Consider the following 24043-nt stretch of genomic DNA (forward strand, 5'->3'; position numbering starts at 1 on the left):
AACCTTTGACTTCAATTTAACCAACAGCGACCTGGCATTTTCCGATCTCTTGCAAATGTTATTAAGCACTATAGGTTAGAGATCTCCCCTGTAGTGCTTAATTACATTTGGCACATCAAACTTTTCATCTATTATTGTGCTAAGAATCACTTAGAAACTTTTCAGAACAGCCCAATAACTAGAAACCTTCCAGATAATAACACGAATATTCCATGCAACAATCAACCACCTAAGAATCGTAAAAGCTAAATAACGAATCACAAAAACTTGAAGAATTACCAGCAGTAACGTCAATCTGGTCCACCAGCAGCAATCTAGCAATGACGATGATGACGATAATGGTTCTAACAACATCAACAACAACATCAACCACAACAACAACAATGGGAACATTCTTTTATTGACCGAAAAGATGAAATTTAATCAACTCATTCATCAAAAATTAAATTCTCTTTATAAAGCGAAGAATGAAAGTATTAATAACGAAAAATATATCAATTTAAGTAATCTTAAGCAAATAGATAGGCAAAAAGACGTTTTAAATCTCGGTATAAACTGCCATTATCTTAATAAACTGGGTAAGATTGACAAGCGGATTGAAGTAGAAAAATTGATGAATGATAATCACAATCTTAAATTCAAACAAAAAATAACAGTCGACCCCACGATCTTTATACTTCTACAAGCTGAATCTAAATAACAACGTGGCTGTTTCTCTAGCATATTGATGAATAAAGAAATGAAAGTCGCAGCCAAGCAACTAAAAGATAATCAAAATATTGTAATTCGCCTTGCGGATATGTCTTCTGTTTTTGTTTTTCAACAAAAACGATAAAATTTTAAATGATAAAAATAAATTTAAAACAATGTCAAACTCTAAACTTTCTTTGGAAAGAAAACATAATAAAATAATTTGACAAATTCATAAATACTTAGGCGGTAACAAATTTTCTATCCTCACCGGTGAGTACCAACCTGGTTATTTATACGGCGACGTTAAAACTCATAAGCCTAATAATCCTCTACGACCAATCATTAGCCAAGTACCAACTGTAACATATCCAATTGCTAAAATACTCAACAAAATACTTTTACCATATCGTGAATGTACTGATGAATATAAATTGAGCACACACTCATCCCCAGATGACGTTTCATCAGATATCAAATAATTACAGAGCAGATCTAATTAAAAATGTCATCGATAAAAAGTTACAACATTTAAACCAAAATAACAACAACAACAATAATATTGTCACCAATATCACCAACAACATTAACGGCAAAGACAATAACAATAACGTTAATAACATTAACAAGAACAAAAATAACAGCAACAGTAATTACATCAAAAGCAACAACTACAATAAAAGCAACGGTAATGACATTAACAACAACAACCAAAACAACAAAAACAATAACAACAACGAGAATGCCATTAACAGCAACAACAACAACAGCAACAACAACGATAATAATAATTATAATAATAACACCATTATACTATACTATCGAAATTTCATGTATTCGTCTTTCAAAACTGATGAAAAAAATCATGAAAAAGACAATCCATAATAATATTGATGTTAAACCAACAAACCCGAACGATAAAGTAAAATTAAAGATCTTAAAATTACAAAACGTCAAACCTTTTAATTTTAAATAATTGCCTACCGCGCAATACTTCCCCTTTGAAACGTAGTCCTCTCGTATATAAATTTTCTAAAACCTTCTAACAACGAGATGTTGCCCTTACCTATTGGTCGCTCGCGACACCTCAATTTGAGTTTCTTGGTTACAATAATTGAGTTGTGTTATCTTAAGCCTTATTCGACAGGCTACTGATGAGTCTCGTGAGAGACGAAACGTACTTCTGGCCTATGGCGGGTGATGGTTTACCAATAATATATATATACACATATGTTGGTAATAGACCATAATTTTTACAATATTCTATAAATTCTACCGAATGTTTGGCGTTAATATGTTTGTAGTTTGTTTTTTCGATTTTTCTCACTAAAGTTTTTTTGTAGACGTTTAGTTTATTAAAATTCAAAATAAACTTATTTTTCGAATTCATGCTGCAAATAAGGTCATATTTCGATTCCGAATGAATCATCATCAGTGCTTCTTGTTGTTTATATAGGGAAATATTGACTTGGTCAAAATGAACTTAGATGGAAATTGACGTTTTAAAAATGAACTTTGATGGAAATTTGGTGTCAGGAAATTTGGTGTTTCTTTAAGGGCTGGTCGTGTTCTTTGGTCTCCTTTTCTTCATCGATAGCATGGTCGTGTTCTTTGTCATTATTTACAATGCTAGTTTTTATTATTTCTTTGTTTTCATTGTTGGTTAAGCGCCGGGTTGGGAGTGAGGTTGTCATTTTTTGTTGTATATTTATTTTTGGTTTATTGATGTCAATTAGGACTGATTCTGCAATTTTAAGATGCATGTAGTTGCTGTTCTGGTATATTACTTTGGTGTTGCTGCCGAGGATTTCACGGCTAATAGTGATTGAGTGATTGAGTCCAAATGAGATTTGATAGCACCACTCTGTTTATGCATCGTAATCCTTCTAGTCAGTGAGATAGTAGTAATCCCGATATATGAGTCATGTTGACGTGCACAGCCGTCAGAGGGGCAATTAAATTTATATATTACGTGATTACGCTTTCACACAGAGTTATTTCTACGACTACAGTTGTTTTTCAGTATTAGGTGAGACGTCTTTTTATTGTTGTAATAAATTCGGAGTTTAACTTTACTATTTGGGTTGGTTGGTGTGACATTTTTATTGATGATATGTTTAAGAATAGCTTCATCTACTTTGTATGCAGTTGACATGTGATTTCTGTAATAAGAGATGATGTCGTTATCTTGATTGTTGGTACTTGGAAGGTTATTGCTGTGTAGTAATTTGCCTTTAACAATCTTTTCAATAAAATAAGTCTTATATCCATTGTTTACAAGTAGGATAGAGACTCTTTTTAATTCAGCGTCGCGATTTTCAATATCGGAAGAGTGTGTGAATGCCCGGTTTACAAATGATTTTATTGTGCTGTCTTTAAATTGTTCAGTACATTCACTTTGTCCATTCAAACAAATTCCTGTATTTGTTTCTATGACATAGACCGCAGTTTTGAATCGTTCTTCGCCACGGGTGACCAAAACATCGAGGAAAGGTAAACGCGGTTCCTTTTCAATTTCAATGGTAAATCTTAGTTTTGATTTGTTTAAGGTACCAAGAAGTTGGGTGATTAGTTCAGGATCGTTATAGAAGACAACGTATCTAGCGTAGATATTTGGTTTTAAATTTGCATTGTTTTTGAATGTCTCATTCTCCAGATGTCCTAGGTAAAAACCTATAGGACATAAAAGACAAAGACATCATCAACGTATCTAGCGTAGATATTTGGATTTAAATATGCATTGTTTTTGAATGTCTCATTCACCAGATTTTCTAGGTAAAAACTGGCAAATAGGACGCCAAGGGGGGAACCCATAGCGACACCATCGATTTGCTTGTAAAGTTTGCCTGTGGGGCTGTGGAATGGTGCTTCGGTAGTGCAAATTTGAAGAAGGGACTTCAGTTGTGCTTTCGGTATGCTCAATAGAACCATATCTGAGTGGTAAACGGTGTTTATAATTATGTCAATTGTATCATGAATTGGTACATTTATGAATAATGATTCAACATCCAGAGAGGCAATAAATTTGGATGGTTTATTAATGCTGAGGAGATTAATAAACTCGCGGGAGAGTATTTGCCTATAAGTGATGGAAGTTTGTCATCAGTGGTGTGTTTTTTTATTTTTTTAATTATTGTGTTTAGTTTAGTTTTTAGTTGAGGAGTGGGATCTTTTTTGATTACTTGGAACTTTTTTGTATCTTTGAGAATATCATTGAGTTTTTCATGATAATCGGCTCGGTCGATAATGACATATACACACACACACACACACACATATATATATATATATATATATATATATATATATATATTCTATAAAATTTTACCAAAAAAGCTATTTCGGTTCTAATAAATCATCTTCAGTGCGGAAAAAATTACACTGTTTATTACACAATTATTGTTCCATTGTTTTTCGTTCTCATTGTTTTTATATTTCTATTTGCTCTCATTTTTTTTGTTGGAGTTAGTAATTCACTATAGGTTATAGCCAATTGTTGACCATAGTAATAGTAACAGCAATAATAGTTTATAATGGGTTCAAACTAAGAAGTCAATATGTCCGTGTCTAAAAAATAAACCTTATAACAGTATATATATAATCAATATTAATTATATATATATTTATATATACATACACACACACACACACATATATATATATATATAATCAAACGATAGTGTTTATGTTATAACCAAAAATAAACCATATAACAGTATATGAAAGTCAAACAATAGTGTCCATGTTATAATCAAAAATTAAGTCTTTATTGGCCATAAACTTATTAAGTTTAATTTTAAATTCTACAACAGTAGCGGATTCAATATTTTTTTTGGCAAATTGTTCCATACTGAAAAGATCCTGTTGGTAAAAAAAGAATTTTTGGTTGTCGTTATTATATTTTTTCACATGTATCTTGAAACGATGTCCTCTGGTTCGAGATTCAACATTAAAATCAACTTCTGGCTACACGATTTTCTGTCTACACGACCAGTGGCGATATTGTAGAGCATTAACAAATCTCCCCTTGTTTTTCTATATCTAAAAGGCAGTTTCAACAACTTCAAGCGGTTGGTGTAGCATTCACGCACAATCTTAGTAACATGCTTCTGTACTCGCTCCAACTCTTCACTTTCCTTCTTCCATGGTGACCAAACAATGGCTGCATACTCTTATTAGAATTTGTAAATTAGTAAAAATGAATTTTTATTTAAATATTTGAAAGTCCTGTGTATTATATCTAACAAGCAAAAACAATTATTAAATACATAATGTATCTGGCTAGAGAAACTTAGAGAGCTCTGAAATAAAACCCCAAAAATCGTTTAATTCATCGCAACCATTTAAACTGATACAATTAATTTTATATACCCGTCCATCATCTGAACCCATCTGACCATATCTCATTGCAGCACACTTACATTCAAATCAATTTTCTACAACAGACACCATTCATACAACTTATCAAGATGTTTTTGTAATACGTCACGATCATTGTCACTTTTTAAACAACAAAATCTGCATCGCCTTCATATAAATACAAATTGGAAGAATCATTTTCAACAATACCAAAAAGATCATTCACATACACAATAAAACAAACCGGACTCAACACACTTCCTTGAGGCACCCCACAGCTAACTTTAAACCTATTCGACAAACAATTATTTGCTCTTACACAAGATGTTTTATCACACAAATAATCCTTAAACCATTTGATCAAACAGTCATTCACACCTCATCTAAGCAACTTTTCAATTAACATACTATGCAAAACCCTGTTAAACGCTTTTGAAAAATCTGTATAAATAACATCCATACCCAATCTATTGTCAATAGCATAACTAATCATCAAGCAGTTTGAGCAGCTAAAGATTGGTAAACCTACCTTTCACAAATCCATCTGCCTACAGCCAGGCAAACTATTTTTGACGAAAAAGCATATCAAGTGATCCATAACAATGGATTTCAACAATTTACATTACATACAACACAAGGCAACCGGTCTATAATTTTCGACTTCATGTTTATTCCTTTTTATGAATATGGGAGCAATAACACTATGTTTCCATATATCTGGAATATTTCTTGTCTGTAAGGACAAGTTCAATAAATCTGACAAATAAACAAAAATTGAAATAAGTAGAAATTGAAAACTTGCATTTTTTTAATATAGCAGAAAAAACAATATCCAGTCCAAACCTCCCATAAAATTTTAAACATAAATATTCCTTAAAATCCATCCCAAATTAATTACCTGTGTATTATACTCAGAATTAACATAACAAAAATGCCTCTATGACTTTTTCCCATGAAGTTAACAGTATAAAAAAAGTATTTATCTAAAGAAAACTCTTGTTCTGAGTAATTACTAATAATGTCTTTTGGGTTGTTTCATCATTTCAATTCATTTAGTTTATTGGCAATACAATCTACATATGAATAATAAATATTGATCTTATTATTTCCAGAACCAGAATTTTTACCTCTATTATTATCATGTCTGTTGGAGTATTTACCCGATAATGAGTTCCCCCTTTCTGCTCGCAACTTTTTTGCCTCAGCAACCAACTTTTTAATTTCCTCTCTTTGCTTCTTATTCAAACCATAATTGTTTCCTATATGTCTCATACTTCTATTCAACTGTTTGCATTGAGTTATACGAGTTCAACGGTTGTTTAAATATTGTTTTTAATGAATTTTGTATCTATACTTAAAGATGTTGCTAATTTGGCTGCAAAAAAAGTTAACATCACTTCTAACCCAACACCTAATCACTAACTTCAACAAAAATCTTATCTGCACACATATTTTAGAATTTTACAAAATAGCGTTAAGAAATAGTATTAAGAAAATATTAAGAAATGGAATTACCATTTTTTATTTCACTAAAGGTTATTATTATATGTTATAAAACTCTGGTTTGACCATACTTCCTATTGTTACTAATCCTATTGTTTGCAAAGTGTCAACCGAGTTGTTTAATTTTTGTTTTTTAACGTATTAAACTTCAAAAAAATGTTCACAGCACCGACGCCTAATTGCTAACTCTAACAAAAAAATAAGCTGATCTGCACAAAGTCCACTAAAAAAATCATGCAATGTCTAGTTAACTTTTTATTCATCCACGTTTTGTCCTTTATGGGACTCATCAGTAGACCGCATTAAAACAACAACCTATTGCATATCTCAGTAGATAATAAAACCAACTAAAAATAACAGTAGTAAGAAACAAGAGTCAATAATGAACAATGAAAAGTAGTCACCTGATATATTCCTTTAAATATCTGATAGGTGAGTGCGGGCACCAAAATTTATAATATATCGGACACACTACAACTACATTGTCAAGAAGATTAGATATGCATACACAAAGAGGTGCAATAAAAAATCATTTAATTAATAATCACGGAACGAAATGCACTGCACAGTTATAAGTATATATAAGAAACAACCAATAGTTAATAACATATAAATATATATATATATATATATATATATATATACAGTATGTTCCGCGTTAGTTAGTTTCTTGTTTAATTTTTCAATTTTTTTCTAACGGTAGATCGTAAATCATTGTCAAGTTTTTTGAGTTCAAAGCCAAAATTTTTATATATTTTAAGCATGATATAAATGCTGTTATAACCGTCACAAATATATTCACTAGAGGCGATAGTGTCACTGCGAACGCATACAGTTTGAGGAGGAACTGGAACCTTCTGACAGCGAGGTATCTAGGACGATCGAGAAGCGTCGGTAAGACGGGTATATAAAGGCATGCGAGATATTGAATGGTTGTTGAATATTTGATATTAGAAAGCGATTGATTGTTTGTGTCGAAAGTGATATTTCATATTTGACTCTGCGTTGTATTTTTATTGTATTTACGATAAACGTTAGTGAATTGTTATTCGGAAAGCGATAGTTTCTGAACGTTAATTTGATAGTCTGTGAACATTAATTTTATTAGTAAAATTAATTAACGTTGATTATCGAATAATTGATTAACGTTGATTGTCGGTTTGTAAATAAAACGATAGTTTGAAAGTTATTTCATGTCGCTTTTTTCACTGGGATAAAGCGAACTCGTCGTCGATCCGGCCAGTGTCAGAAGTGTGATCTTCGGTGGAAAATAAGTGAGCATCGATGTTGAAAATTTCAACTTTTTTTTCATCGACAAGTTAATTTGTAAAAACAACATGACAAAATTATATTGACTAAATTGGTGCAACTCAAAGAAGAATTACAAAAACGAAACCTTGCTACAAGTATTAACAGAGGAGCATTGATAGCACGCTTAACATAAGCCCTTGTTAATTTTTTTTTATTATTCTTTAAAAATCAGGATCTGACAGACGCAGAAACTGTAACAACATGTAAGGCAGTAAAACAAAATTTAACAACTAAGTGAGAAAATAAATACAAAAAGTGAGGAAGAGAAATGATAAAACATGAAAAATAAAATATGTTAGAATAAAACAAAATAAATAATAATAATAAGAAAAGTAAAAGAAAAGTAATTGACGATGGAATATAAAATGAAGTAATGGCAAATTGATAGACTAGATGATGACTTAGTGAGGTGATCGATAAATAAAGGCTAGGCCTGTGAGTGAAAAAGTTTTAATGAGTATTAGTATGTTTGATGACTTATTAATAGACTAAATGATGACTGAGTTAGTGAGGTGATCGATAAAAGTGAGGTGATCAATAAGTAAAAACTAGTTCAGTAATGATAAAGTTTTCAGAAGTGCTAATATGTTTGAGGTGTCTTGTGGTGAAAGTCTTTTCCTGGTATGTAGATTGGGCGACGACTTGATAGTTATGTTTGCGCTGACGAAGGTTGTGTGTTGTAGTTTTGATTGGTGGTAGTAGAGGATGGATGACGTGGTTGTTGTTATTTTCTATTTTCTTGAACAGCCTTCAAAACAAGAATCCAGATAAATTCGAGTTTTACGATCAGGATGTCGAATCGAATGCAGTTGTAAATTTGGGGCACACACCGATTTGATGGCACTACTTAAAACGATACCAAAGACAATTGAACAACAATTAACAAAAATTGAAAAACAATCAACAAAAATTGAACAAACGGGAGATCAAATTAATGGAAAAATTGAACAACAATCAGTAGAAATAAAACAACAATCAGCAGAAATAAAAACAAACGAGAGATCAAATTGATGCAAAAATTGAACAGCAGTCGGCCGCGATTGATGCCAAAATATTACAACAGTCGAAAGAACTCAGAGAACAGTTCGACGTCAAAGCTGAACATCAATTGGCCGTAATCAACGCAAAAATAGAAAATCAGATGATGAGAATAGAAGACATCACATCAAAAATTGAACAGAAATATGATCAAAAGGTTATCGGGCTCGAACAGAAGTTATCTTGCGAAGTGGATAAACTTAAACAAAAACTGGAAGAAACTAAGAAAATAAACTCCACACCTGTATGTCATGTAACCGCGAAAACATTGAAAGTGCCAGCATTCGATGGAGAAACTTTTTGGAACATTTATAAAGCCCAGTTTGAAGCAACAGTAATGAATTATGGCTTAAATGAAAGTGAATGGGCAAGAGCTCTTGTGGTAGCGTTACAATGGTCAGCGGCAGATGTTCTCTAAATGATTCCAGTCGAGAACCATTCCAACTATGAAGTCCTGGTAAATGCGTTAAATTTACGCTATGGTGAAGAACACATGAAGCAAATATATAGGTCCCGGTTACGAAATCGGACACAGCAACCTGAGGAGTCAATACAGCAGCTGGTACAGGATATTGAACGGTTGACACTGCTGTCATACTCTACGTAGACTTGTAATATTACTGATTCTTGTTTATCTTGGTTTTCTTCTTTCTCTGTAATCGTTTTTCTTCTGTTGTTCTCAATAATTCTACTTCTAACTCCTCTACTCTTACTTTCGGGGTACCTCAGGGTTCTATCCTTGGCCCTTTTCTATTTATACTCTATACTTCTGAACTACCTCGTATTATTAATAACTTTTCTTTCTCTAGTCAACTATATGCTGATGATTCTTACATTTATACTTCTTTCCCTCCATCTAATCTCAATAGTGTTCTTCATAATTTATCTCTATGTCTTTCTTCAATTATTGCTTGGTCTGACTCTATGTGTCTTAAACTTAATCCTTTTAAGTTTGAATTAATTTGTTTTAATAAATCTAAACACTCTATTACTATTCCTCCTATTATCTTACCTGATTCTAAAACTCTTGATGTCTCTCATAAGTTTCGTAGTCTAGGTTTTATCTTTGATTCTACTATGTCTCTCTCTTCTCAGATTAATAGTGTTGCTAGAAGCTCTTACTTTCACCTACGTAGAATAAAAAAACTTTTGCCTTTTCTTGATGATCCTACTCTTCTCCTTCTTGTTACTTCGTTAGTCTTATCTAGGATTGATCATTGTAACTCGCTCTACTATGGTCTTCCTGACTCTATACTCTATCCTTTAAGTAAAGCTTTTAACTCTGCTGCTCGTCTAGTTGCTCGTGCCCCTTTCTTTTTTCATATATCTCCATATATTGTTCTCTTGCACTGGCTACCTATAAAATATAGAATAATTTTTAAAATTTGCACGTTCATGTATAAGTCTCAATTTAAATTATTTCCTAAGTATTTATCAGATATATTAATTGAACCTAAACGCCCCCGTTTACGATCGTCTTCTTCTTCTCGCTTTTTCTTAACTCGTGTTAAACACTCTTTTGCCAAATCTGCTTTTGCTTTTTCTGGTCCTTTTCTCTGAAACTCTCTACCTACTTCTCTGACTACTTCTCCATCACTTGCGAAGTTCAGAGCGGATCTTTTCAAAATTCATTGAGGAGCGCTGTTGAACATCGCGGAAATAGCGCTTTATAAGCTAATTGATTGAATGATTGATTGATTGATTGATTGATTGATTGATTGATTGATTGATTGATTGATTGATTGATTGATTGATTGATTGATTGATTGATTGATTGATTGATTGATTGATTGATTGATTGATTGATTGATTGATTGATTGATTGATTGATTGATTGATTGATTGATTGATTGATTGATTGATTGATTGATTGATTGATTGATACGTACGACCCACAACACAGAGAAAAAACTGCATTGGAAAAGTTTTTAAAAGCTGTTCGAGATTCAGATCTTAGACAAACCCTTATACTAGTGGTCAAACGCAGCCTCAAAGACGCCGTTGCCTACAGTCTTACATTCGAGTCAGCAAAACAAGCATCAAAGACTGACGTAAAGCTGCGCCAAATTTGTGAAAAATGTTCGTGTCAAAAGATGGTTCTAGAACAGAAGGGTCAAGATTATGGTGCGCCAAAATGTTGGAATTGTGGAGAAAAAGGACATCTACGACGTGATTGTAAACAAACCTCTAGAAACAATTACTGTCGTCATTGTGCAGCAACATGGCACAAACGGTTAGATGGTAACCCCGCGTTACGACCGACTGCCTCAAACATGGAGACGTGAAACTAATAGGAGCCAATTTCGCGAGAAAAAGTTGGCTGGTAAAATTAACGCCCCCAGTACCGTGATTAAGGTCTCTGGGCGGCATCGAAGTCAATACGACTTTTGGTTGGGTGGCAAAGTTGGTTCACAAGAATGTTCAATTATGATCGACACTGAAGCAACGAGATTAATTTTAAGATCTGATCTGGTACCCAACCTAAAAAGAGAAAATTTTTATAAATATATTTTTTGAACAGTTACAAGAGGAACAGTACCCATCTACAGAGAAATTTTTATACTGTTCAACTAGGCGATTTGGTATTCGAGGGTACATTCCTAACAGATATCACTGAAGAATGTATAATAGGCGTTGATTTCCTAACAAAACATGGTTTTAAAATTGATTTAGAAAAACGCGTCTTTAGATGGAGAAATATAGAGATAGTAATAAGAACTAGCAATGTGAAATGTATTCGTATAATAATCGACAAGGATATTAAAGTACCTAAAGTACAATCTCTGTCAGCGGTTAAACAGCATCCACCAATACACGCGCCTGAAGTTAAAAAAGAATAGCGAAACAACAAATACCGGTTACGATCAAAATGGAAACACTGCTGGATTTAACGCTAACGATTTGGCATGGCTGTATAACCCTCATCGACAAAATAACTATCTCCAAAGCTTCAACGAAATTGGGAAGGACCTTATCAGATCATAACCCGATTGAACGACATAGTCTACCGAATTGAAAAACATCGAAAGCCGCGGGCAAGAATGAAGATTGTTCATTTGGATAGACTGACTCCATTCTATGCCGACACTGCAACAAACTGCAACAAACGTACAACTCACAATTCAACCCCGAGTTAACAAGACGAAGGTGATTGCCCAAATTAGCTTACAGCTCGACACTCAAGACAAAACAGTCACAAATATATTCGCTAGAGGCGCATACATTCAAGGAGGAACTAGAACCTTCTGACACCGGGATATCTAGGATGTCCGAAAAGCGTCAGTAAGATGGGTATGTAAAAACTTGCTAGATATCGAATCCGGTCATAGCAAACTGCAATAGCAGTGCCAGACACTTTAGTGCTACAACATCGCGCCGCCAAATAAGTAAAAAAATTAAAAATATATATTAATATTTCCTATGTGTATATAATAATGTATGTTTTTATTTTATAGAATAGTCAATTACGCAAGTGGGTCCCGTTTGTTTTGTATTACTTACTTTTTAATTGATGGGAATGAGAACCAACCAAAAAGCAAAATACTGACCTTTAATTGATCAAATTCCTTTATAATTTGAACTTTATATCGCAAGTAATTAAAAATTATTAGTGATTGCTAACAAAATTTAACAATACTCGTCCCTACCGACATATAGTTTAAACAACAAAGCTCGTTCTAAAATGCCATAGCAACGGTTTTCATTAGCAACGTTCGTTGGTTCAATCTAAATGTTAACTCAAATTTCAACAGTTATCAAGGCTAAAAAATGAAGAGGCGGTGTATTGGAATGATGGATTCCAATAGCTTAATGGCAGGGATATGTTAATTCGTAATATGTTAATTCAATCAAATCAATCAATCAATCAATCTAATAGAAACAATAAATTTTTAAAAAGTTGAAAAGTTAAAAAAATATTCTCAATTTATACTTTTTTATTACAGGAGTTTTCGATTAATTAAAAAAATGAATTGTTAAAACAATTTTCTTGTTTCGTTTAAATTAAATAAAAATAAAATAATATAATTGCACTTCATAATAACTCTTACGCAGAAATCTACCCCAGACAGTGGCGGATCCATAGGGGGGGGGGGCGATCGCCCCCCCCCCTACTGAAAAAAAAGAAAAATTTCTAGTTTATTTTTGTCGACTCTTTATTACTCATCAAAAACTTTCAACTTTTAATGTCATAAAATAATAAATGTAATGATTTGGATCAAACATAGTCAATATATACATATGAGTACATACATAAATATAAAAAAATTATTTTCCTTTTTTTTAATCCTATAAGCGTTTTAAAAAATGGGTTTATTTATTTTATTAGACTAGCGAGGTACCTACTACCTTGATAGGTTGACTAATAACAATTTATAAAAAAAATTCTATTTTACGATTTCCTGACTTCGCAAAACGCTCAATTACATTTTCAACATTTACTAAAACGTCTCTGTGTACATTAAGTAGTGCCAATCCGACTAATCTGTCTTCTGTCATTCGTGTTCTTAGTCATGCTTTAATTCTTCGCAGAGTTGAGAAGCTACGTTCAGCACTGGCAACACTAACTGGACATGCTTTAATAATACGGAACAACTTCTGAGTGATTGGATATTGTACGGGGTCACACAAATGAAAAACAACAGAAAGATCAAATCTTTTGTAGGTAAAAGTGCCATCTTTTTCAATTATTATTTTTTCTGCTGCTCTAAAAATTTCCAAAAACATTTCTTCGCAGTTTTCTCTCTTTTTTTGTAAAACATTTAACAGGTCTTTAATGCAATTTTCTGCATCATGTAAATTTAAACTTTTTTTTGAAACAATTCACTGAGGCCCTTTGTTAGAGAGAATACATGCACAGCACAGCCTAAGGACACAATAAAATCACTTCCTCTAATTGCTGTTAATAAAGTTGTTGCTTTTGATGAAGTTGTTCTGTCATTCCATTTAGATATATTCTTTAGCGCATCAATTATTTGTGGAAGTTCAATACTAAACATCAGCAATGCATCATGTCTCTCAACCCATCGTGTTTCGCAGAGTGAAACCAGTTGTGAATTTATCATGTTCTTTATTATAAAATTTCGTTTTGCAGAAGCATTGAAAAAAGCAACTACTTCACTAATAACACCCAAACAATTTCTTATTGCTTGTACATTCGAACTTTTTGATAAAGTTAAATTTAAAGCATGGTTATAACAAGGACAGCAGACTGCATTCACTGCAACCTTTTGAATTTCAACTACTGCTCCTTTTTGTAACGAAGACATAACACTGCAACCATCTGTTCCCACACCAACACAGTTTTCTAGAGAAAGGTGGAACTTGTTTGCAAACATGTTTATAACCGTCAAGAATAGGTTCAGTGTCAATTGATGCAGTAATATCAGATTGATAATTGTTGTCATGTAGATCAACAGATCCTGCAAAATCTTCTCGAACTGATCCATCAGGCAGCAAGTAACGTAATATTATAGTCATTTGCGACTTATGTGATGCATCGGTTGTTTCGTCAATCATAATAGCATAATACTTTGATTCCCTAACGCGACTCAAAATTTGTTCACATATTTCCTCCCCACAGCATTTAATTAACGCATTTTGTGTGGTTTTGCTAATATAGGTTGCTGATGCTCTTGCCGTTTTTAAATGATTTTCTAAATTTGAATCTCCACTGCTTACTCTAAATTTTAGCAATTCTCGGAAATTACCTTCATTTTAAATCACATCAGTATCTTCATCATCTTTGTCTAATATACTGCCATCATCTCTGTGTCCTCTGAATGGAATATTCTGCCTTCCTAAAAATATAATTGTTTCCACAAAGGTATCAATCTCTGACGATTCTCTAAAACCTGCTGAAGCCGTTGAGCATTTACTCTGTTTACAATATTTATTGCTGGTTCATTATAGTTTTTTTAAAAAACACCTCCCTGCTTCAACAGCTTCCTTGTGGTATGTTGCTTTGTCATGCATTGTTAAATCTCCATCTTTGTCAAACAGTTTAGCAAACACTTGTAATGGTTGTTTAACAAGCTTCTAAAGTTCCATTTGTTTGTGAGATCCTGCAGTCAGGTGGTATGAAAATAATGAGCAATATTTGCAGTACAGTCCTTTTTTATTATCTGAATAAACTAACCATTCATATTTTTCCAGATGAGAATGATTAAGATATCGCTTTTCTTGTTTATTTTTCCTCTTGCGAAGTGAATGTGGCATTTTGTAGTCAGCTGATGGCTTCCATGGCGATTCTAACAGACTTTTTTGTCAAATCATCCATAAATGTTCCAACAAATTTTCCAATATCATTGATAAACCCAGCATTTAAAATCTTACTAGAAAATGCCTTAGCAATTTCAGCTGTTCCAGTTTCAGTTGAAATCTGTTCATTTTCAGAAAAAAGACTATCATGAGCTATGACTACTGAATTGATATTCATATTCCGGCTGTTGCTGTCCATATTATTACTTGATTCTGTTATCTCTTGTTCAACATTTTCAGTAGAAATACTATTACTTGTTGACGATTCTGCTGATGTTGTTGGAAGTGGAAGTTCAGTTGTTCCACCAACTTCAGTAGTGACAGTAGAATTAGTTGTAGATGCTTCAACAGACTTTTTTCTCTTCAACGTCACAAAAAATGAATCCAAAGTACTCTGTGGTTGTAAAAAATTTGTTCTCTTCATTTTCTTCCGATGATAATGGTTTGTTGTAATTGTTCCTAATATTTTATAGTATTATAAACAATAATTAATGAATGTTTTAATTTAAAAGTAACTTGTATTAACTATTTTTGTCGTTTTTAAGTAACACAACACAATACACAATCATGGCGCTTAAAAACGAAAGTTAGACTGTTTAAAAGTGAATAGTGATATAAAATTAAAAATTAAAAAGTGCATATTTTAAAGAATTACTTAACACTACAATAATGGGATCCGTAGTAAATAATATGATTACTACATCACTCTTTTTAATAGAACAGAGTAGATTTAAGTTTACTGACATGATACGGGGGCGCGTGCTACCGCGTGCGTGCACACTTGCACCGTCTTTGCCGATGCTAATACGATCGCGACGTATATGCCGTAATGTCTTAGTCACATAGATTGTTATTTAAAGGGCAAATTGAAAAATAATTTAAACGTTTTTTTATTTGTGGGCTTGCCCGCCTTGCAGGCAGTTGTGGGTTGCCATGATGGATAAAAATCGCCCCCCCTTACTAGATGACCTGGATCCGCCCCTGACCCCAGAGCTACTTTCTAAGCATGAAAAAATACTACGCAAAAGCTTGGGCTGTCTTTTTATGGCTTCTGTTTCCATGTCTTGTCTTCTATAATCATGTCTTCTGTTGGTTTACAACTAAAATTTAATAAAAATATAACGCTAGAGGGGAGTATTGAATGCATATAGCACCTATGACGATTGTGGTTGATTTTTACCACAAATTAAAATAACTTTTTTAAATGTTTATATATATTCTAATGAAAGCATTAATAATGAAAAAAGAAAAACATTTGTATCGTAATATGGAAACATAATCTGGCAGAATGAACCAGTTTACAACAGATGTGAAAGGCGTGGTAAGATGGAAGTTTTAGTGCTTTGAGGTTTGATGATGCATCAAAACGAAGGCAAAAGAAAAGTGAAGAGAAATTGAGTCCCATAGGAAAGTGGTTTGAAATGCTGGAAAAGACATTGGAGGATGCATATATTCCTTATGAAAATGTCACTATTGATGAACAACTCTTAACTTTCAGAGGACGTTGTTTTTTCAAGCAATATAGTCCAAGCAAACCTGGAAAATATTACTTAAAGTTTTGGATGATAGTCAAACTTACTATGTAACTAGTTAACAAATTTATTTAGGTAAAAAATCAAATGAAGAAAACGAAAAAAATTAGGCTCAAAAAGTTGTGTTAGATTTGTCAAAAAACTTAAGATTCTGGTAGAAATATTACATGTGATGACTTTTTCACAAGTTTGTCTCTTATCCATATGTTAAAAAAGAAAAGCTTACTTTAATAGGGAAGTAAGAAAAACCAAAAAAGAACTTCCAGTTGAATTCATTACCCCAAAAGACAAGGATGTTTTATCTTCTATGTTTACTTTCTATAATGATGCAACTCTGGTGTCATATTGTTCAAAAACAGAAAAAGTTGTAACTTTGATGAGCAGTATGCATACACAATGTGACTTAGACAACACATCCAGCACAAAAAAGCCAATTATGATTTTAGACTATAATTCAACCAAAGGCGGAGTTAACACTTCAGATCAAATGTTAAGGCTGTACACAACTATAAGAATGACTAGAAGATGGCAGTTTTCAGTAATATGTTAAACATTAGTGCTTTAAATCCCTGTATAGCATGGATTTTGTTGAAAAAAATCACATAAAAGAAGATTATTTCTGTTGGAACTTGGAGAAATAAATTTTTGAGAAAAGTCTATTATAATTGCAATATTAAAAATATTTAATTTTTTCACAGTATGAATAACTTTGGCCACAGAACATAGTTCATCGTCCTCACACCCATCTCATTCTAGAAAACACTCAAAGCTGGATAGAACTTCACATGAGATGTTAGAACAGGATTTGAATCAACAGCCAAAGCGTCAACACATTATCAGCAACAACAACATCAGCAAAAACGTCATCACCAACAAACACCGTCAACATTGCAAGAAGACTCAGGAGCAACGGCCTTCACGTGTTGGAACTGATTGGTACGACTGGCTTCCGTCAGTTGCCCCAACAAACCGTTGCAACACCCCTCTCGACAAAACATCGGTTTCTGCGGGTTTTTGCCATAGGAGCAGCCTTGGCCGGCCGGCCAGCCTGTTCCGCTGTTTTCTGTTAAGTGCCGGCATTGAGCCCAACCCTGGGCCACCAAAAATCTGAATCTGTCCAGTTTGTAATAAACAAGTAAACAAAACCAAACGCTCTGCCAAATGTAAATGTGGTGAGTTTTGAAGTGCCGTTGGAGTTGCTTGGCTTTCTATCGGGTTAGAGTCTGGTTTGTTTTTGTAGATGAGCATAACCAGATAGATAAAGCAGAAGAGAGTTTGCCCAGCTCATGTTCACGGTCTTAACGGTAAAGGGAATTACCATCAAATTCCAGCTCTTTTGACCGGGTGGTGAACTTTGATTTCTGCATAGCTGCAATGTGAATGTGGTGAGTTTCGAGGTACCATTGGCCTTCATTTTGTTTGTTTTTGATACTGTTGCAGTTCTATTGAAAGAAGTTTAGTTGACTAGTGTTATGAGCCATAGACCTGACAAAATTATGTTGACCGGGGGGTGACATTATACCCTCCCAACTTTGAGACATAAACTGATTGTTAAATGCCCTGGAAACGCAACAAAGGCCACTGGGCTGCTCAGACAGGGTTGGGGTAGGAGCAGTTAATGCAAAAAAAATAGCTGCCAAATTTTGTAAAGCAGTTGTGCATGTAGCACCAGCAGCGGCAGCTGAGAAATTGTTTTGTCAGGACCTGTCGTCCATCAGCGATCGCAACATTCCTTCGGGCAGACGCGTCTACTCGCGGCTTCGGTTGTCAAAGGAAATTACGGACCTCATGAACTAACGGGACAGTCTCAGATTCTTGGACCCTGCATCGAATGACATCAACCTACTCTCTACAAACATTCAACAAAAAGTCAATAGTATTATGTAGATGATAATTTAAGTTAGAAGGTATAAATAAATATAGGTTTTACAAAGATATGTGTTAAAGTAGGTGTGTAATTATAATGATAGTTAAGTTATAATAGTAGTTCACGACAAAACAGCAAATTTACAGACATATAGCAGCTTAGTATAAGATAATATAACGTATAATTAATCATTGCATATAATACTTTGTATAATAAGAATGAGGTGATATACAATAGGGACTGACTGGTTAGTGAGAATTAGACAAATAGTTAAGCTCTAGGGAGCAAGGTCTCCTGATATATAATAGGCAAGCACACGAGTTAAGTAGTGAGTGTGTGTTATCTCAGTGAAGAGTTAAGTTAGAGTTACAATAACACTCCAAACAACAAATCATCCGCACTGGAGTGCCCCAGGAATCACTATTTTCGCCTTCGCTTTTCAACAACTACGTCTCAAAAACTCCTATGCAACCTCCAAACATCAGGATCATTTCTTATGCGGATGACTTCTCATCTAAACCACTGGTACGGATGCAGTTATTTTGACTAGGCGTCTTAACAGCTACTTGCCGTGAAGGTTACCGCGGCTTCTTCCGTCGACACGCTCGTCGTCGCCGCTGTCTTCGCTGCGACGGCGATCGTCGATCGTCGACACGGTAGGGTCGGTGTCGGTTATCAGCGCTGTGGCGATCGTACACGCCACCGGCCGCTCAATACCGCACACCTTTGCCTTCCTCACGCGGGCGGTCGTCTCCTTGGCCGGGACTCGCCGATCTACAATATCTTCTACCGACCTCAGGGTTGGAATATACGGGCCGGGCGAAAGAGATGTTTCGCCCTTCTTGCCGGGCGTACTGACCGACCTTTCCGCACGCTTTTAAGTCTTCTCTCAAGCGTTGGGTCATTTATTATTATTTTATTTATTAAAACAATATTATAGATTAATCTTTATTATAAACTATATTCGACAACGATCAATAAAATTGAAATAACTAGTACAATAACCAAATCATACAATAATCCAATAATCTAGATTAATCAACCGTCACCATAATGATCAGATATTACAGTATGTCTGCCCCACCTTGTCTTTACTGACTTCTGATACGAGCTACAACAAACTCCAACGCACACAGAATGCTGCTTTACGTGTAATCATTGGATGCCATGGAAAAGCATCAGAGCAGCACTTCTTTTTAGAGTGCCAAATGTTCTCCGTAATACAGCACAGTTGCTATTATATTTTCTATGATCAAAATTCTTATATTTTCTTATATATTGCCATAACACAAACCAACCATTTCAAGAGAGCCACGACTTTACAGAGGTATGAAAAAGACCATTTACACCTAACATGCACATGTGGTGCGGTCTTTGGACATTAACAGCAGTACGCTAAAGGCGGCTTCAACAAAACTCACCTTTGATCATATCATGTCGCTGTGCTGCTCAACGGATGGCCACCTCAAACTCCTAAAATAGATAAAGCAGAAGAGAGTTTGCCCAGAGCAATAAAAAAAACGTTGGCCCAACTCCGCTCAGGTTACTGCATCTCTTTTGACAGCTACAGAGACAGTAAAGTCAATAGTAACTGTCCGTTATGCCACAAACATCCTGACGATGTTACCCATTTGTTTGGCTTCCCGAACATCCCTCTATACATCTCACGGTAATAAATCTCTGGCAAAACCCGATTGCCGTGGCTAACTGGATCCAGCCTCGTCTTGACTCCTCCAGCGATGTTTGAAGCGGGGCAAGAACAACAACAACATCGCAAGAAACAAGATAAACGTCAGTCACAGTAGTTATCAACAACAACAGTAACGTCATCACGAGAAACAAGATTACCTTCAGTCGACAGCCAACATCTTTCAATAAGAGTAAAAAAATCAAATTCAACAAAAAAAACGATTATTTTTTCATTTGAATAGCTCCGCCTCTTGCGGGGGAGTATTGTAGAGGACTAAAAAAATATTTTTTTGTTTTAACTGAAAATTTTGAGCATTAAACATTTTTAATTATTAATTAAATTTATTATTAATTTTAATATCTATGTTTAAATTTAATTAATTATTATGACTACATCATTTTTGCTTTATCTTTCCATTTCCTTCTTTCTGCTCACATTAGGTAGCTGCTGTTGGTTTTGTTTAATTTAATAAATTAGACTACTTTTACTCGTGTTAGATTGTCCAATTTATAATTCGACAGTAAAGACGAAACGTTAATAAACCGAACATTCCTCAATGGTACCACGTGAACAATGAACATCTTAGGAGAGTCTCACACAGGGGGTGCCTGTCAAGCACGACGATCTCAAATCCGTTCGGCTATACGTACACCGGAAAAAAGATACTAAATACGCATAAATATTATGCAAATGGATGAAATAAACCGATCAAAATATAATTAAAATGAATAAAATCCTTAAAAATGAATAAAATATTTTTAATTAACCATACAAATATGAATATTGCATAACTCGATGAGTTTTGATGAATTGTTCGTGGAAAATAAAGAATGAAACCAGGCCAGTGTATGTATTATAAGTATTGGTCTCACGTAAAAGAACGCCAACTAATTCGCACGTAATACATGTTCAAAAGATTTGTGTAAACAAATCGTGTTATGCAATTGATTAATTGCTTTCACCGTGAACATTTACACACATAAGAACTTAGCAGCACTCCAATTACTATAAAAACATCTATCATTGTAAAATAATCGTTTGGAGAGTTAGTTTATTTTTTACTGACTAAAGTAGGAAAAAACTTTGATTTTATTAACGATTTTATAAAGCGCAGTTGTAGTATCAATTAAAACATTTCCAGCATGTAATTGTTGTATGATAATAATATTAATAATATATTTTCATATCTTGTTATAAAAAAAAATATTTAAAAAAAATCAAGTTTTCAAGCGCTTATTCGGGACCTAAATAAATAAACAGAGGCTTAACTTTTATTGAAGAACGCTTAATTACTTTGCCGAGCCAATCATAAATATCGTAATTCACGTAATTTAGCCATTAAATCACATCTTAACTTTTTTATATTAAGATCACATCTTAACTTTTTATTTTGATTCTTGTAGTAATTTCTAGTTGTTTTTAAATTTTTAGTTTTTTTTTTCATCAATTATATTTACTGAGAAAGCAGTGGTTATCAATGTTTGGAAATTATTTAACTGCGAAGGCTTACTGCGTGTTTGAAGTTTCAATATCCTAAATATCTATGGTCAAACAAAATAAATAATGAGTAATAACAAATTACTTGGCCAATAGTCTACGTATGTGTAAAAAAGCAAAATTTTTTAAAACCTCTTTCTAACTTTTAAATATTCCGAAACAAAAGTTATTAAAAAATCAAGCTCACAAAAATCGGTTCAGTTGTTCTTTAATTTTTCCCGTTCTAACTAATAAATCAGTACCATACCTTAATTGTAAATTTGATCTCCCTATTAGCGTTTTATTCAATTTTCTTTATCTTTAGACTTTCAAACGACTCTCAGTTTTTGATTTATTAAAAAATATAATTCGTTTCAAATTATTTACGTAACTGTGCTATAGCGTACTCTTGGCAACCAAAGATACAATGTAACAAATATGTATTGATATATTTTTGGATACAATATACCGAAAGACACATACATGCCTACACAAAATACTTGAATAAACGAATTAATGAAACATTCAAAGAAATTTAATTTTCCATCTGAAAATTAAAATTTAAACCATTTAAATAAAAAATTATAATTTTTAATCGACTTAACAAAAATTCTATAAAATATTTACATGAACAACTAGGTTTCAAAACTCAATTTTCTTTCAAAGATTTTGAACGATTAGTGCTTGTTCGTCTATTTGGTCATCTTCCTGTCCACTGGTTGTCGCTAGGTTTCAGTCAGCTTACAGACCATCGTCATCTACAGAAACAGCTTTGCTGAAAAAGTTTTTTGGCAGTATCAATCAAGCGGATAATGGTAGGGTGGTGTTATTGGCTTTACTCGACCTCAGTTCAGCGTTCTATAAAGTCTTGTGGTATCATTTGCATTGTCGAGATTAGGTTATTGTAACTCGTTGATGTTTGGTGCTGGGATTGGTGTGGTAAAGAGTTCAACGCGTTTAGGACGCTGCTGCAAGACTGGTTGTTGGGTTTGGTAGACGTGATGACATAACTGGGTGGTTGAAGAATCTTTATTGGTTGCCGGTGCACAAAAGAATTTTTTACAAGATGGCAGCTACTGCTCTCTGTTGCATTCATGGTGAAAAAGGTTTTTTGTATAAAATCTGAGCTGGACATGGGACATGCTCTGCGATCCATCTCCAGTGGTTTGGTGGTAGTCTCCAGAATTAAGACGAAGATGGGTAATAGATGTATGCATGGTTCATTGCCAAACATTTGGAATAATCTACTATTGCGTTTGAAACAAATTGTTGCAGTGAAGAAATTCGGAAAAGAACTGGTTCAACAAAGCATTTAATTTATAACCTCTGAAGAATATCTAAGAGAGAATACTACTACTACTACTACTCCTACTACTACTCCTTCTACTACTACTACTACTACTACTACTACTACTACTACTACTACTACTACTACTACTACTACTACTAATAATAATAATAATAATAATAATAATAATAATAATAATAATGATAATAACAATAACAATCAATAAATCAATAATTAAAAATTGAAATATTCACAACTTTATTTTTTGCTCTTTACAAATTCGTCTTATTAATTTAAATTATTTTAAATGTTATGAAAATTAAAATTTATATCTTAAACTTTTTTTGAATTCAATGTATGACAAAGTTAGTTGCTTAGTTTGTGCTTGTGCCAACATATCCGTAGTGTTGTTAACGAATGAAAAATTTTTAATTGTTTTAAACAGTTTTCTTGAACAAACAAGTCTCAAAGTGAACTACAGATGAATTTTTTTATACAATATATACAAATATTTGCGCAAGTACGTCGTATACCAATGAAGATAAATGCGTTGGGATTGTTCGTACACATGCAGTGGCGGATCTAGACGATAGGGCCAAAATATTTAAATTGTTTAAATTTTGGACAAGGGAGTCAAAATTTTGACGGGAAGACCAAGATGTGTGTTGTGGCTGACGACATTTCTTGTCTTTTTTTGTTTGTAATGTCCATTTTTGGTCGATTTTGGACATGGCTCTTTATTTGGCTCTTTATTAAAAATATCGCTCACAACGTGAGGTACTGGCCCCCAAAACCCTTGATCCGCCACTGTACACATGTATGTAACAGAGTCCATTATTACAAAGTTTTACCGTTTCTGTATAATTATTCATTCATTAGATTTTAAACTAAATATTTATCTTACCGTCTTTTCGTGAATACGTTATCTATTCTACCTAGCCACCCGCATATTATAATTTTATGGTTTCATCAATCCATGTTTCCGTCTTTTTCGTCCGTCTATCCATTTTCTGTTCGTCTGTCCATTTTTT

At 33.6% G+C, this 24043-nt stretch overlaps 4 protein-coding genes across 4 annotated transcripts; 1 reads left to right on the forward strand and 3 right to left on the reverse strand.

The window, feature by feature from the left end:
• Positions 1 to 4595: 4595 nt before the first annotated feature.
• Positions 4596 to 6499, reverse strand: HELRODRAFT_182129 (hypothetical protein; the record flags this gene model as incomplete). The annotated part of the gene is made up of 3 exons (XM_009032426.1): positions 4596 to 4861; positions 6177 to 6333; positions 6473 to 6499. The coding sequence occupies 3 exons, from the start codon at positions 6497 to 6499 to the stop codon at positions 4596 to 4598; spliced, it is 450 nt and encodes a 149-aa protein (XP_009030674.1).
• A 1949-nt stretch (positions 6500 to 8448) lies between these two features.
• HELRODRAFT_182130 (hypothetical protein) lies at positions 8449 to 12985 on the forward strand (the record flags this gene model as incomplete). Its single annotated transcript, XM_009032427.1, has 4 exons — positions 8449 to 8532; positions 8891 to 9283; positions 10827 to 11134; positions 12955 to 12985. The coding sequence occupies 4 exons, from the start codon at positions 8449 to 8451 to the stop codon at positions 12983 to 12985; spliced, it is 816 nt and encodes a 271-aa protein (XP_009030675.1).
• Positions 12986 to 15124: 2139 nt separating this feature from the next.
• On the reverse strand, positions 15125 to 15583 carry HELRODRAFT_182131 (hypothetical protein; the record flags this gene model as incomplete). The annotated part of the gene is made up of 1 exon (XM_009032428.1): positions 15125 to 15583. The coding sequence occupies one exon, from the start codon at positions 15581 to 15583 to the stop codon at positions 15125 to 15127; it is 459 nt and encodes a 152-aa protein (XP_009030676.1).
• Positions 15584 to 17557: 1974 nt separating this feature from the next.
• On the reverse strand, positions 17558 to 18105 carry HELRODRAFT_182132 (hypothetical protein; the record flags this gene model as incomplete). The annotated part of the gene is made up of 2 exons (XM_009032429.1): positions 17558 to 17845; positions 18010 to 18105. 2 exons carry the CDS (start codon positions 18103 to 18105, stop codon positions 17558 to 17560), a joined length of 384 nt encoding a protein of 127 aa, XP_009030677.1.
• Positions 18106 to 24043: the final 5938 nt, after the last annotated feature.

Source organism: Helobdella robusta, assembly GCF_000326865.2.
Source record: "Helobdella robusta unplaced genomic scaffold HELROscaffold_80, whole genome shotgun sequence".
Lineage (NCBI taxonomy): Eukaryota > Metazoa > Annelida > Clitellata > Rhynchobdellida > Glossiphoniidae > Helobdella > Helobdella robusta.